This window comes from Glandiceps talaboti, chromosome 11 (genome assembly GCF_964340395.1).
Source record: "Glandiceps talaboti chromosome 11, keGlaTala1.1, whole genome shotgun sequence".
NCBI lineage: Eukaryota > Metazoa > Hemichordata > Enteropneusta > Spengelidae > Glandiceps > Glandiceps talaboti.
Window position 1 is genome coordinate 7096426 of NC_135559.1, and position 17609 is coordinate 7114034.

The window sequence follows — 17609 nt, forward strand, 5'->3', positions numbered from 1 at the left end:
TCAAGTAACAGAGCATAATTGGCAAAAACTTAAACCTTGCTCTCAACAAATTGAAATCTAAACACAAAAGTTTCCTAAATCATGACGCATTCTTCATCAGTTGAGCAAAGAGATACATAGGTAGACACAGACAGATACAGTCGCAGACGCCCAAAGACACAGATAGGCAGACGAAGAGACAGACACACATAGACAGACCGACCGACAGACAGACAGTAACTAATATGTTATTCATCATGTGACTAAGCAAATAAAACAAGACAGGTGAAGACATCATTGCACATTTTGGCGATTTATCACATTATGGTCTATTTTTATTTACAGTGCTATGATTCCAATAAACAAGTATATAAGTCAATTTAAGTGGTAGAATTAATTACCCAAGTCAGTACAATATACACGAAAATCAAATATTTGATTAAAGGGTACAGAAAAAAGCACATTAATTGTTCACACAATGTTGGCGGAAACGTCGTTATGGATAAAGAGTTAACTGACGGATGGAATGATTGTCTGCTAGCTTCTATCTTCTGCTAGCCTCTATCAACCAACCAACCAACCAACCAACCAACCAACCAATCGACCGACCGACCGACCGACCGACCGACCGATCAATCAATCAATCAATCAATCAATCAATCAATCAATCAATCAATCAATCAATCAATCAATCAATCAATCAATCAATCAATCAATCAATCAATCAATCAATCAATCAATCAATCAATCAATCAATCAATCAATCAATCAATCAATCAATCAATCAATCAATCAATCAATCAATCAATCAATCAATCAATCAATCAATCAATCAATCAATCAATCAATCAATCAATCAATCAATCAATCAATCAATCAATCAATCAATCAATCAATCAATCAATCGCTCGGCCGACCGACCGACCAATTCCCAACTAACCAACCAACCGTCAACCAACCAACCAACCCAAATCACCCACATGCACTATGTTGTTTGTTCTGTTTGTGAAAGTTCTATAATGAATGCGTACAAAGTACAATGTATATATTAACTGTACATTCATCCTGTATCGGATTCGTTCAGACTAATAAGGAAGAACCTTGCTATGCCTTACATACAGTTTTTTTGGCTATCTTTATCGTCTGGGTTACATACTAAGTTGTATATTGTAAATTCACATTATTGGAGCGATAGAAGGAGCACTTGAGGTTCATCTCTAAAATACACCGAGCGAGACCTTTTCTAATATAATTTACTGTCCTTCAGTCCGTCAATACAATATTGGTGACTTCAAACTTGAACACAGGTGATGATTACTTGATTATATCATATAACGGCAATTGACGGCTTGTAAAAAAAAACTTAGTTTGAATTCTTGGAATGATTGGCCCCAAGTTAAACGTTCATAAAGAAAATTAATTGGATAAACAAGGTGAAACAAAATAAGAAAACTACCTAAAACATTAATCAATCATAAATCGAAATGAACGTGACGCAGCTAGAGTTCATCGGACTTTTGTGGCGGGTGATACTGGTAACGACGTCTGTGGTTCCACCAAAACAGGAGAAGACGAACTGTACGTGGAAGATTATATCAGGACTACCTATTACATTATAATCCACCTAGGAGCGGCGAGGACATCTTCTAGTCACCTGTATTTGATGTAAAGAAATGTTTCACATGTCAGTATATAGACAATATACAAGTCTTCGATTATGGCATGGTGGAACTGAAGACATTCGAAAATATTACACGTGATTCCTGCTTACTAGTATGGTAGAGTGCGCCTAGGTGGCCAATTTCTGTGTAAATCACAGTAATTACAATGTGTCAAAATATGAAAGCTTGTTCCCGGTCCTTTTAGTAAAGAAATCTTCATTTTGTTTTCAAGGACACCGACATTTTTTAAAGAGTGAACACGGTGTTCGATGGACATTTTAGATAGTAAAATAGACCTCTAGTTAATTTTAACGTATTTGATCCAGAGAGACTTAGGGTGGCCGGCTTCGAATCTGGTTCGCGCCTCATCACTGCTGTGTGTCTGATGAATGGCTAATGGATTTATATCATAGTATGTGATATTGAAACTGATTGAAACTGTAGTAAATACCTATGCCGTCAATGAAACATCTCCTTCAAGGAATATTAAAATAGGGGTTTTCAATTTTCTGAATATTATTAGATCAAGTCACTGTTGCAGAGATCTGAAAGACATAATTTTAAGTTTTCATAATTACCTGTAACATCACGGAGTAGAACCCGGAAACCTTTATCGTTGATTGAACGATCAGAATGAAATGTTATCCACAAACTGTTTCCATTGGAGGAGAGGTTTGTTGGTTTGTCGCAACCAGAGTGATGATTGATGACCACGTGTTCTCCTATGACGTCACCATTTCCAACAGTTATGTAATCATATACATTCTCGGTACAGAAATCATCCCATATAAGGTGAATGTTACTTGTGGATGACGAAGCATGGATGATCCAGGTACAGTCTTTTCGGTCCGCATAGGAGTCTGGATAATTCGGGGATGTGATCGCAATGTTGCCACCGATACCAAGGTAGTGAGTGTTTTCACATGGAAGACCTGCATTTCCACAAAAGTGTTGACGGTTAGTAGTTGTGTGGCTAACATGGGCATTTCTAACTTGAGAACAGCTTCGTGAACCTTGATAACAGCTATTGGGAAAACAGGTAACTTTTACACAGCTTTCTAAACGTCGCTCCCAATTTTGTTGGATAACTCTTAGGTCTGTCTGTCGACGTCTGCCTGCCTGCCTGCCTACCCGCCTGTCTGTCTGTCTGTCTGTCTGTCTGTCTGTCTGTCTGTCTGCATGCCTGCCTGCCTGTCTGCCCATATGATACTATTTGCCTCACCTTTAGTAGCTTGCATGGTGACCATGAATCCTCTCTCTGCCTCTGATGAATCCGAAGTAAAAGTCATCCAAATACTACCACTATCAGAGTAAAAGGGAAGGACTGCAATACATCCGGTATACCAGTCCATCAATATGTCTTCGCCAATGACGTCACCGTTGCCAACAGATACAAAGTCGTATCCATGCTCGGTACAGAAGTCAGACCACAACAAGTGAATGACATGCGAAGGTGATGATGCATAGATTATCCATTCACATTCCTCTCCGTTCGGGTAAAAGTTGGGATAATTCGGAGATGTGATCGTAAGATTGTCGCCGGCATCCAGATAATGCGTAAATGTACAGGGTGGAGGTAACTCTACATTGAAAGACAGGTTTACAGTTATAATCGTACCTTTAAATGTTAACTAGAAACTATCGGTTGTTGTTGTAACTAATGGACCAGTTTCTTTGGTTTGAAACAGTAATACTTTGTCCACATCCAAATTCAATCTAAGTCATTTTTTTAAATCAAATATCGCCGAAATGTAGACTTTAAGATACGTCGTGCCGTTTCGCCCTCACAGGGGTAACCGATGTGTGAGGGCACCCTGTCACGGCGTACCTTACAGACTAGCCGAAACTGTGAGCATCACAGATGGGCTTATATTTTTATCATTTCCTCCAAACAGCGCCATCATACGGGCAAAACTATGCATTATTTTGTTTTTCGTTGAACCGGCATAATGTATATTGCTTACCAAATTCACACTTAGAGCCAGACAAACCAGGTGGACATGAACAAGAAAATCCAGACAACTCATCCACACAAGTTGCACTGCCATAACAGGGATTGGTTAGACAAGTCTCTGAAAAATTAGAAACAGTAATTTCATTTTCGAATATGCAGACATTGTACTTCGATTAACCAAGTCGGAGAAATGCGGTTCAAGAATACGTCTGTTTGAGAAACTCCATCATGTACAACATGTGTGTAAACTGTGTCTCTAGTAATCACGGTATGAAAAACAAAAAAATGAGATGTAAAGATCACCTAGTGAGGCTTATTTCTGTCGTAGTACTTTTGTATTCATTACTGCTATCAACTTACATAATTTGGCCATATAAAATAGCACCGTTCCTTGGTAACGTACTCAACGTTGAAATCTTATAAAGAAGCCCTACTGCACTTGACGCGTATTTGGCTATAATATTTTGGTATTTCGTGTATTGGTTTATAGGAAAAATCGCTGGTGATATTATCACGTGTACCACAAAATCTTTGTCTCGACACTGTGTTTGATTTACATGTATAAATTCATAAACTGTTGAAACCACAAATGAGCTCCAATACGCTACCCATTGCAGATACCAAATACATCTTTTGGAGGATCATCCCTTTATGTCTTACCGTTTTCACATTTAACTCCGAAAAAGCCAAGTTGGCAAATGCAAGAGAAACCGAGGGAATTATCAATACATGTTGCGTTTCCATGGCAAGGCTCAGCTTGACAAGTTTCTGAAATTACGTACGTACAGAATTAGAAGATCGTTGTGAATATTATTTTTTTAATTCATGCAGTGCCACGTGTTTTCCAGACTAACAATACTGTACCAGTAAGTCCACTTTTGTAGTTTAGATGCAGTCAGAATATTAACCAGTTTGCAAACAATATCTCTATGTGATGATTAGTAGTTTTTACCGAGTGATGTATCCATGTCACTGATATAATTGTTATAAGAATTGCTAGTAGGATTATATATATATATATATATATTATATATATATATATATATATATATATATATATATATATATATATATATATATATATATATATATATATATATATATATATATATATATATATATATATATATATATATATATATATAACCTGTTAGTGAAAATAACCCATGTACCATAACATGTCATGAATATGTTTTATTAGGTGACACAATCCCCTTCATCACAAACCTTTCTCATTTGGTATAACCATACTTCTTATTTTAGTAAATATCTTTTTATTAGTTTTATTAAGATGTGTAACATACATAACGTCTAATGTCCATGCAAGTAATGTCTACTTATCGGTACATTAACGGGGAGCACCACTCCAAGGAATAAAGGCACTCTGTGAAAGTATAAATTCTGTATGGAGAATGATTTCATGATTTTTCCATCACACACAGTATGTATGATTACCGAGAAACACAATATTGAAACTTGGTCCTCATTCAAGTCCTTGCTATTGACACAGACAATGTCTCATGGGAGTTAGTAGGCAGGCGTATGTAATAGCAGAATATGAATACTTATGACTACTAAGTATAAAACAATCATGAATATAGAAACAAGTTTCATCTCTAAGTTTCCCAGCAATCCATAAAGCAAGTGATGCTAATTCATGAATTGACTCCCCATAAACCAGAAGTTTATAAAAATAAATTTAAGTTAATTTCTGGAGTGATGTTCCCTTTTAAGGTGGAAAAGTACTTACACACATTTTCTCCGTCATCTAATTGTAACATAAAAGTGGTCGCTAACATTTAGATTTTTGTATCAAATAAATGAATAAACAGCTTTGATAGCACGTAGTAAGCTTATAGAATAAACCTGTGTTCCTACTCGTACTCCTATATACAAGTTTTGCATCGTTTGGTTTATATCACAAGAAGGCATCAGGATAAAGAAATCAAAGTTCTTAACGTTATTTTCAAACTTTCACATATAAAAGACTAGGGTTGCCCCTGGTCCTTGAAATAATAAAGGAAATTTGGTGTTCGCCATCTAAGTGAGTTGTTTTCAAGGAGATCGCATGCTTCTCAATTTCTTGTTGCCTTTGATTTTACAAAGAGAAATAGCTCGAATGTGCAGCCCGAGAATTATGCAATAAATAAAACTCCGAGCATATCTATCAACTTGTCTTCATTTGGGTGGGTGACGCCATGACCTTTCACCCTATTCACTTTTATTTAATGTGTTTTTACACCTTCCATCACCTTAATATTCAAGTGTACGTCTGCCTTTTATCATCTTATCATCGTCTAACTAGGCAACACTTCGCCCTAAGAGTACTATCATGCAAACAAAACCCTTCCTTGGTTTCAGAAATATATATATACATGTACACACACACACACACACACACACACACACACACACACACACACACACACAAGCACGCACGCACGCACACACACATACATACATACATACATACATACATACATACACACATACATACATACATACATACATACATACATACATACATACATACACACATACTTACATACATACATACATACATACATACATACATACACACACATACATACATACATACATACATGCATACATGCACTCACGCGCAAACACATACACATATAATAAGTTGAGTGTGTAAAATTTACTCAGGACTACATTAATTGTACTATGTTCTCCTCATATACATGTAGCTGTATATGTAAATGTAAATAAATATGCAATTTTGTGTCATTCGTCGTATACGCGTAATAGACTCGATGGCTGACTTCATATTGCCGAATTCATGTAAGATTAATTATATTCGCTGTAAATACAAGTCCACATACCCTCCCATCACATTTTTGGAAAGAAGGGAGGGGGTTGTTAGAAGCTTACCTATTTCACATCGATCTCCTGACCTACCAAGTGGACAAAGACAAGAAAAACTTGAGGAATCACCGATACATGTCGCATCTCCTTGACACGGATGTGTTTGACAGTTTTCTGTAATTAATGAGAAATCATTCATATATTAAGGGACCGTTCTGTTTCTTCAGAGGGGGTTCGTCCTTGGATTCATTCATCGATACAACAAAAACCCAAACATTATATACCCCTATCACTCATTTTATGACCCCCCCCTCCCCGCCCAACACATCCCGGGTAAATAATCCTGCCATACAGAGTATACTATTTAATTCCTTACCAATGCACTGACCCCTCCCAGGCCGATGAATCTGACCGGTTCCATTATACAATTTGACCTTTGAACTGACTAGGGGTATTTATGATGAATAGAGTTACTACAACTACTTTCTCAAAAAATTCGTTCGTTTTATGGGGAAAAATTAAAGGAGACGAATAAGTCACACATCTATTGTGTAAATGCGCTACCCGCCCTCACCCCCGACACCCATTTCTGGTTTTTTTCGAGAGTTAGCCTCAATGTACAATGTAGCAATTCATATATCAAACAGAACCAATGAACACTATCATGAAATTGGCAGTATATCACGCAAAACCAATGTACAGTAACATGATATGAGCAGTGTGTTGGTTTTGGTGACATGGCCTTACCAATAAAATCAGACACGAAGACATGGAAGCCTGCTGCGTTAACAGACCAGTCAGTAGAAAACTCCATCCATAAAATATCACCAGGCGAGTAAATGTCCTGTGGCAGGGTGCATCCAGTAAGTGAATCATACAAGACATCTTGTCCAAGAACTTCTCCATTACCAATAGATACAAAATCAAAGTCGGATTCTGTACAGAATTCTTCCCATGATAAAAATAGAATTCGCGAAGAAGATGAGGCGTAAAATATCCAATAACATTCTTCTTCATCCGGGTAAACGTCAGGATAATTTGGAGAGGTGATCGTCACATTGCCTCCGGTAACGAGATGATATGTTTTATTACATGGAGGAGATAATTCTGCATAGCAAGAATGGAGTATAGAAATAACGTAAACTAAAATTTTGTGAAAAAAGGTGATCATATACAGGACTGTGGTATTTATTAAAAGCACGTTTTGCCTGTGTGCTCTATATTGGTATTCATCAGGGAAATGTGTTAAGGTTGACTCATTGCTCAAATTTTAAAATGATATTTTTGTTAATGACTGAAACTCAAATCATTATCTCTGATACCATAACGATGTTTTCATTCAAAATTATCTACAAAAATCGTTTTTTTTTTCGTCTAACAAATCGAAGTTATTTTCAATTAAGATTTAGCATAAAACACTAAATCATGTTTTTGGTTTTTACAGTGAAAATAATTATGCTATATTATGAAACAATATTTGCTATTTGTCAACTGAGAAAACATATGCAAATTTGAAGACGTGATGAGGTTATATTGATACGTGTCATCCATTGGTGGAGTTATGATATTGGAATGGTTAGAGTGGCCGGCTTTGAATCTGGTTCGCGCTTCATCACTGATGTGTGTTTCTGAATGGCTAAAGTTCCTGGGCAAGATTTGAACCATGGTTGTGCCCCAGTCAACCCAGCTGTATAATTGGGGACCTGGTAGGATAGAGGTTGCAATGTGAATACTTTAATCCCATGCGCTTATAGAGATTGCAATGGAGTGTATGCTCCCCAGGGAGTTGAGGAAGTAAAGGGATGTTGTGCCACTATAGATCCGTGCCAGGGGTAATAATTGTAAATCAATTTGAACGCCGAGTGGAAAAGGGCTATAAAGAAATCCGCATTAATTTTAGCATTTTATTCTGAGTGTGGTTAACGTTAACAGCAGACTATATTTCACATTTTATCAATGCAACGCAATGCAAAGCATTATATACAACTAGAATACGGCGGCGGGGGTTATCTTGGTGATTGTCACTCATAGCATGTTATGTACATATTAAAAGTCGGATAAACTGAGGAAAGAAAGGGCAATTACGTCATTTTCATCATAACTATTAAATCGAATTATTAAAGTTAATTATGTTTCTGTCGATTATTCAGTATTTCTTTCCCGGGCCATAAAAAGGAAACCAGATATGCATAATGAACTGTTACGATGTATGATCTGAACCCCAAATTAAAATAAGTGTAGTGACGAGTTTATGCTTACCAGTTGTGCATCTGAGTCCAGTGAAACGAGGTGGGCAAATACATCGAAATCCGTACAAATCATCTACACACGTTGCATTACTCTGACAAGAGTCTGGTCGACAATTTTCTGAAATGAAAATTAATGTAGGTGTAATTAGTGCGCATATATATATATACATATATATATATATATATATATATATATATATATATATATATATATATATATATATATATATATATATATATATATATATATATATATATATATATATTTTTTAAAACTATTAATACGCACTGCCACTGCGGTATAGAGCACTGTCTTAGCAGATTGATACTCACCGAGTTATATATATATATATATATATATATATATATATATATATATATATATATATATATATATATATATATATATATATATATATATATATAAAGAGGCAGTACTAGTACTACATTGTAGCATAGACCTAGTTGGTGTAGGGTCTATGATTGTAGGGTATTCCAAAACACTTTTGAATTCTTACCATATTGACATTCAGATCCAAAATAGCCATCTGAACAATTGCAGGAGAATCCAGTTGAGCTGTCAACACAGGTAGCAGTTCCATATGCATAACATGGACTTGCTTCACATGTCACTGGAATAAAAAAAGAAATTGGACTCGTGTAAGTATATGACTGTAATGAAAAATGTATGTATGTATGTATGTATGTATGTATGTATGTATGTATGTATGTATGTATGTATGTATGTGTGTGTGTGTGTGTGTGTGTGTGTGTGTGTGTGTGTGTGTGTGTGTGTGTGTTGTACGTACGTACGTATGGTATGTATTATTCAGAGTACTAGTAAATCTTACCAAATTCACATCTTCGTCCAGAGAACCCAATGGGACATATACAGGTAAAGCTCAGATCCCCATCGATACATGTAGCATCTCCATTGCAAGGTTGGGCAAGGCAGGTTTCTGAAATTAACGGGAATAATCACCACTATCGTCTTTATACAACATTTTTGCAATGAAATTTCATTTTTTTTCTAAAAAATGAACGATTTACGTACACCTATGAAGTGCTTTTTAGTTTTAATTATCTGCTTGATAAAGAAGTATTCAAGTTATAAATGTGTGGGGGTGGGCTTGGTAGCGGTTATTACTTATGTTGTGTCTATGTCATCCTTTACTTAAAAACGACTGCCCCAACGGTACACACAGTTCAAGTATGTGGTTAATGGCTAGAATTGTTGTGGAGCTATCTATGCAATTGAATTAGCATAATTGCATATATATCCACGCTCTCAACATTGGTGGCGTTCTTTACAATGATGATGCAGAAGAGGAAGTATTATTACCTTTAGTATCAAACAACATGACACTGAAACCTCTCTCGTTTTCGCTGTAATCTGATGTAAACGTCATCCAAACGATATCGCTTTCAGAATAAACATCTTCTGGTGGCGTGCATCCAGAATACTGGTCAATTAACGTGTTTTCGCCGATGACGTCACCGCTACCAAGGGAGACGAAGTCATACCCATCCTCGGTACACATATCTTCCCATGATAAATATATGATTCGAGAAGGTGCTGAAGCATGGATTATCCATTCACATTGTTCGTAGAGTCTATAGATGTCTGGATAGTTAGGAGAAAGGATATTCATACTGCCATCACCATCAAGATGATATGTCCTCTTACATGGAGGAACAGGCTCTATGGAAGACACAAAATTTCTCATTTACTGACCTAAAGATGCTCTGAAAGGAGGAGAAATGTTGTCAAAACTTTAGGAAACCCGTCAAGTTAATTTATGGTTAGACCGCACAGTTTTCATTTGTATCACATTTATATATGACCGATCAGAAGAGACAATTCAGACCTGTTGACTGTATAACCAATGATGAGAACGAATTCATATCTGTATGACATACTAAACTGTGTTACATGACCAATCAGGAGAGACAATTTAAATCACACTTACCGCGTTCACATCGGATTCCTGTGAAACCAGACTTACATACACAGTAAAATCCAGAAGCATGATCAACACACGTGGCATTACCATGACAGGAGTTTGGTTGACATACCTCTGTAATCATAAACAAATCGCAAGTACTTGAAAGTTGTGTGATTTTCTGTAAGCAAACACGATTTATGAACAATTATGGAGAGAGAGAGAGAGAGAGAGAGAGAGAGAGAGAGAGAGAGAGAGAGAGAGAGAGAGAGAGAGAGAGAGAGAGAGAGAGAGAGAGAGAGAGAGAGAGAGAGAGAGAGAGAGAGAGAGAGAGAGAGAGAGAGAGAGAGAGAGAGAGAGAGAGAGAGAGAGAGAGAGAGGAAGGAGGCTTAGTGGTATGTCATGAAAATGAAATGAAATATTCTTGCTTATAGTAATACTTATCAATACCTGTTTCACATCTCAATCCTGAATAACCGACAGGACAAATGCAAGAGAAACCTCTAGAGTTATCAGCACACGTAGCATTGTTATCACAAGGGTCAGCCTGACACGTTTCTGTAATTAACAACAAAATAATTACAAATTCGCACGAAATTGTCACCAATTCACACGAACTATAATTAAAACCAATATTTCAGTATAAGGTGAACAATTGTCTACAGGTTGCGCCTTTGGGATTATCTTCCCCGAAAATCAAAGTCAAGTTAAAATCTCCCAAAACTTTGCAAATGGAAGAAGGTAAACGCCAAGCGATATTGTAGCTAGACTGTACCGAGAGAATTTGGTGCATATTTGAAAGTACAATTCGACGAAATTTTTTCGAAAGCTATAGCTAGAAGTACATATATTTGCCTTTATTTAGAAAGTTGAAATACTTCAAGTTGTTTGAATACATTATTACGTATCTTACCTAGAGTTTCGGACATAACAACACGGAATCCACTTTGCACGATATTAAAATCAGAAGTAAACGTCATCCATAAACTATCACTTTCAGAATAAAAATCCTTCGGCAGACCAGCGCATCCGGAATACTCCTCCAGCAACACGTTTTTCCCAGTGACGTCACCGTTGCCAATAGATACGAAGTCAAAATACCCCTCGGTGCAAAAGGTATCCCACGACACATGGATATTTCTCCATTTCTTCGATGCATAGATAATCCAGCGGCACGATCGACTGTTTGGATAATCCCCCGGGTATTTTGGAGAGGTTATCGTAATGTTGCCCCCTTGCGCCATGTTAAAAGTATCCTCACAAACGTTCCCTATGCAAGAGTTCCAGAAAAAAGTAGTTTCATTTCAAATCAGTATTTCTTGATGGAAAATGAGATTCTTTGTTTGTATCACACTCCACAAAATAATAGTAATTGTTGTGGCCTTTTAAATGATACCAATATTTTGAATTGTGACCAAGACTAAAAGTCCTACAGGAGTGTCCAGTCAGGCCTAATTTTACTTAGTACAGGTGTATAGATTACTACTAGACTGCTATCAACTTGCCTAACACCGAGCCTCGGTAACTTATCCAACTTTGATATCTTGTCAAGAAATCCTACTACATTTCACTTGTGTTCGCGCGCCATTGTGGATATTTCCTGCAAGGGTTTGTGGGAAAACATCTGGACTTTACATTTAACACCACCTCTTTGTCTTGACGAATGCAAAGACAAAACGGTTAGGGTAATTATGCGATGTCATCGCAAGTTGTTATCCCATAAACCCATGCAGGAATTGTCCCCAAAAGTGGAACACTTGTCAAGTGCTAAGTACTTCATTACGACTGAATGATGATTCGGCATTGTGCAAACGACATATTTCAGGAGAACTAGGTGTAATGAAAAATGTATGTATGTATGTATGTATGTATGTATGTATGTATGTATGTATGTATGTATGTATGTATGTATGTATGTATGTGTATGTATGTATGTCAGGCATACATCGTCTTTGTAAGCATCATAATCACTAAAGATTAAATTAATACACAAACTTACATATTTCACATCTATGTCCGATGTAATCTTGAGGACAATGGCAAAAGAAACCTTCAGAGCTGTCATCACACGTAGCACCCTCGTGACAGGGATTATTAAGACAAGTTTCTGTGAAATGAAAATTAAGGATAACAACGTGCCATTATCTGAATCGTCATAAATATATATATTCTCATATGACTCCATGAAACTAGTGGAATTGAAGTCAATGAGTTGATATGTAGATTGTTATTACATAGAGGGCAGTCATCAGATTGGCAAGAGACCAATCAACACAGGCGTAGTATTTACAGTTTCATTTTGTTTATCAGAAAAGTATTTCTTACTAAGGCAATTCACCCAGGCCTATCTCAGGTGCCACAGACGCAGTCAAATCCATAACAGTCACATGACCCAATGTAGCTGGAAATGATGTTATGCAGTGATATCACCTCAGCGAAACGTCTAGACCGAGATGGACGTCTTCGCCAGAAATATATGTCTATCCGGCTACCTACCTATCTACATGATACATACATACATACATACATACATACATACATACATACATACATACATACATACATACATACATACATTGTATATATATATAACGTGAAGTGACGTGTCATGCCACATCTATCAGCTAGCAATCAAGATGTGTAATGGTTGACTGTTGTATGAGGGCGCCCCGTCACGGCGCACCCTACAGACTACACTTATATATAATAACATGCTTACCCGTGCCACATCGTTCTCCTGTGAAGCCCCATGGGCAAATACACATGAAACCTCTTGAATAATTTAAACATGTTGCTTTACCATGACATGTTTGTTTTCCACAAATTTCTGGAAAGATAGGAACATAAGCAAACATAAATTATGTCAATGTTCTTATTACACTTTGACGAAGTAATACACAAATCAGTTTTGGAAGGTTAGTTAATTAGCAATCACGTTGTTATAGTGGTAGGGAAAGGTTTTAATGAGACAGAAAAAGAACTCAGTTACATATAACCATGGTAACGGTTATCCAAATTATTTTCAGAAACACCTAAATGATGTAGTATAAACACTCAGCAGTATTGTCATCTTGATTCTGACTACATAGGGGAAAGCTTTCCAATTGCAACATTTCATATAATGCCTCGCTGGAGCAACATACCCACTTCCAAAAATACCCACTTCCAAAAATATCCTTTTCCTCTTTACCCATATTGAAATACTCCCCCCTACCATCACCATTGGCTTGCTTTATCTTAAGCTTCTCCCCTTGCCCACACAGTCAGTTAAATATAAGTTTCCCCCCACTCAAATACTGGCTCATTTCCCCCTCACACTGATCAGAACAAAAAAATCCCTGCCCACTGAAAAATCGTGTACGAACAGCTGTTTACACGAACAGCTTCGTTAGCTGCACTTGATAAGTGAAATATACTTACCGTATTCACATCTAGAACCGTAGAATCCATTTGGACAAATACATGCAACACCGGAGAAGTTTTCAACACATGTTGCATTACCATGGCATGGTTGAACCTGGCATGTTGCTAGAACACAATAACACATATCGGTATGCACATTATACTTGTTTAGCTAAGTATGTGCTTCGTAATAAATTTCTTTAACTTATCTTGTCACTTTGTCCAAGAAAACAGGAATATTTTGAAAAAAATGTAAAATTGAGGTAAAAAATGGAAATATAAATTAAGCCATTTTAGAATCCAATATGGCCGATTGAAACAACTCAAGTTACGTGAAGGTATTTTGTCTTTCCACATGGTAAAATGATATGAAACAACATAGAGCTAATCACTATGTATAACTAAATAATTGCATCCCCATAAAATGTGTAAAAAGGTTTGTTATTGTAAATAATCTCCTGATAAATACAAGTAATCACTACATCACGCACAGTATGCACTGCATCTGTCCTTTTTCCATATATATCGAAACGTTACCACCCATGAACATCTTGATAACTTGTGTATCCTTGTGATTACAAATAATTACTTGTATTTACCAAGTTTCGTTCACGTGACCAAAGTTTGCCGTGTCACTTATGGGCCCCCGTATATTTGGATATGCCACATTGATTTAGTAATCGTAGAATTAAATGAACTTTTATCTTACCAAGGATATCGTTCACAATAAGACGGAAACCTCTATGGTGACTGCTATGGTCTGTCTCAAACACCAGCCATATACTGTCACTATTCGAAGTAAAATCCTGCGGTATTTGGCAGCCAGAATGCCGCCCAATCATTGTATTTTCACCAATAGCGTCACCATTGCCAATGGAGATGTAATCAAAACCTGTCTCGGTGCAGAAATCTACCCATGATATTTGGAGCATTCGCGACGATGACGAGGCATAAATTGTCCATTTACAGGCACTCCGTCTGGGGTAATCGGCTGGATAGTTAGGGGAACTGATTTCAATGGTACCCCCAGTAAACAGATCAAAGGAACCGCCACACCGATTGCGGGGTGACCAACCATTTCCGGACAGTAATTGGAAACTAGCTATATTGAGAGAAAGTATGTCAAAGAGTAATAATGTCTCAACAATTTACTGTACTCCTCGCTCGCGTCAGATAAGTTGCACTTGAAGATACAAAAAAGTATGTTTACATGGGACATATTATTTATAAAGGCAAAATAATTGAAAAAGAATGACCCCAGGAATATATATATATTGATTTCATTGATATGCAAATTTCCTTAATTAAACAATAACAGATCTGGCTCAAAATCTAACCAGGTTGAAACACAAATTATAGCCTGTCTGTCTGTCTGTCTGTCTGTCTGTCTGTCTGTCTGTCTGTCTGTCTGTCCGTCCGTCCGCTTGTCGGTCTATAGATCTATGCAAATCATTTAAAAAAGTTTTCAATGGAGACTAAACAGATATCTTAAGGTGCAATAAATCCTAGGATATCTGTAAACCATTTAATGATTAAAGGGGTAGCTGTAACTGGAGAATGATTTTTACGATTAGACAACTAATAAAACATCCACTGAATATTGTAGAAAATACTATTAAGTAGACACCCCACATGTTAATAAGGGATTAATTGTATCCAGAAGTAATACATTAACTGATTGAAGATATGCTCTCATTGGGAGGCTCATTTTTGAGTACGGACTGAAAAATCAATTTCATGGGATTTATTGTACCATATCATGAGTTCAGTTACAGAAATGCGTTTGCCCATAGGTGATTCAATACAGTAACTGTTCATGGTATACGATATTACTAGTCATTATATCTAATAAAACAGTTTCATAAAATAGTCCCATTGCAGCCAGTGCAGGTTTAAAATATAAAAGTTCTGAATTATAATTAATCTTGTACTGACCTTGTTGAAATAGACAATACAGGACGATCGTATGAAGCAACTTCATATTCAACTGTTGGAATAGACAGAGCTATTGTCATTCAGTAAAGTGAGAACATGGAAGAAAAATGAAATCATGTGTTAATTTGTGAAGATTGTTGTAAACATTTGCGAATAACAGAACAACAATCAAGTGTGTTTAACGCCATCCCGTGACGCATATGTAATTTGAAATCGAGGCCAAACAGGTAGTGCATCCCAAAATGTTCACTGTTAACATTTTGTTTCTCATTCAGTAGACTCCAATGAACAAAAAAATACCTATGTTGGAGGTTTGTGTGTGTGTGTGTGGGGGTGGGGGGGTGGGGTGGGGTGGTGCACGGTGACCCCCTCTGGCCCATGGACCAACTGTAATGCCACTTAATTAAGGTTTAGATTACAATTATTACTGAACTGTACAATTTAAATTTAATACAAATACATATACTACATACTAGATATTCAAGTCTGTACGGTTGGTTGGCTTGAAGAATTTTTTATTTTAATACTAATTGTAACCTGTCGTGTGTTGTGGTCAAGTGTGAGGTAATTCAAATCTATATGGGAGAAGGTTTTTCGTGACCTTCAAAGTCAGTTTTAATTGCCATAACCGACAACGATGCTCTGATCACAAGTTCTATTCAATATAGTTGTAAAGGTCGTAATATGAGTTTGATTCTACATGTACCTTATGAGTGTAACTCTGAGTTGTGTGTGATTCGTTTTGCAGTTCAAGAAACATATCGGGATATTCTGACATAAAACTCTTAACTTTGGACTTAGTTGTACAATTACATATTTATCGCATAAACAAATAAGTCATATCGGTTTCCTATAAGAGAAAATGATGAAACTCTACTTTCATCGCACTAAACTCTCTTTTCGTTTATGTCAAATGTTGGAACATTATTCTAATGGATACAAATGAATCAGTTAATGCTGTTAACAACATGTCACGTTGTTTGTAACCACACCTAAACGAGATCTAGTCATGTTACCTTGACCCTTGAATCAACCCATATTAGATACCATCGTTTGTATATAATAATGCCAAAGTCCTTTGCATCTGAGCATGCAAAGTACGCATCGTGAATTCTCTCATTAGTATAATCATCTTATATGCCAACATACTTTGGAGAACTCAACAAGTAAAAACATATTACAATACAACGTTCAAACATATTCCTTATCTTTGTCATAAATTTGACAGAAAAGTAAGTATGCTTATACTCTTTTCAAACTTAGCCGACTCTTACTTTTAGAACGCATCGCCAGTATCATTTCATCCATATTTTAACCCCAACTTATTGATTGATTTATCGATTAGTTTCAGTCTACGTACATCATTCGGAATGACGTCTTTCTGTTCGACAACAAATCTACTAAATGTCTCATACGTGGATCGTCTAAGTGCAATATGAATCTGGTGTAGGAAGAGAGCTTGATTGCCTTTGTTCACTTGTATTTGCTTGATAGTTTAAAGGATATCACTCTAAGAACCAAAACAACAACAACAATAACAACAACAACAACAACAACAACAACAACAAACACACGACAATGTACCGACAATATGGACGTATTCATACATACGATAATAATCGGACTGTGTCTTGTTGGCGCCATTTCTTTTGGAATC

General features: G+C 36.6%; 1 protein-coding gene across 1 annotated transcript; it reads right to left on the bottom strand.

Moving 5' to 3' along the window:
• Positions 1-897: 897 nt before the first annotated feature.
• On the bottom strand, positions 898-15857 carry LOC144442733 (CUB and sushi domain-containing protein 1-like). Its single transcript, XM_078132105.1, has 18 exons — positions 15851-15857; positions 14727-15119; positions 14036-14143; positions 13335-13442; positions 12615-12722; positions 11529-11885; positions 11066-11173; positions 10643-10750; positions 10015-10374; positions 9524-9631; positions 9191-9304; positions 8683-8790; positions 7171-7530; positions 6490-6597; positions 3605-3712; positions 2863-3222; positions 2219-2572; positions 898-1633 (listed from the first exon to the last, which is right to left on the bottom strand). The coding sequence occupies exons 1-18, from the start codon at positions 15855-15857 to the stop codon at positions 1626-1628; spliced, it is 3285 nt and encodes a 1094-aa protein (XP_077988231.1). The 3' UTR covers positions 898-1625.
• Positions 15858-17609: the final 1752 nt, after the last annotated feature.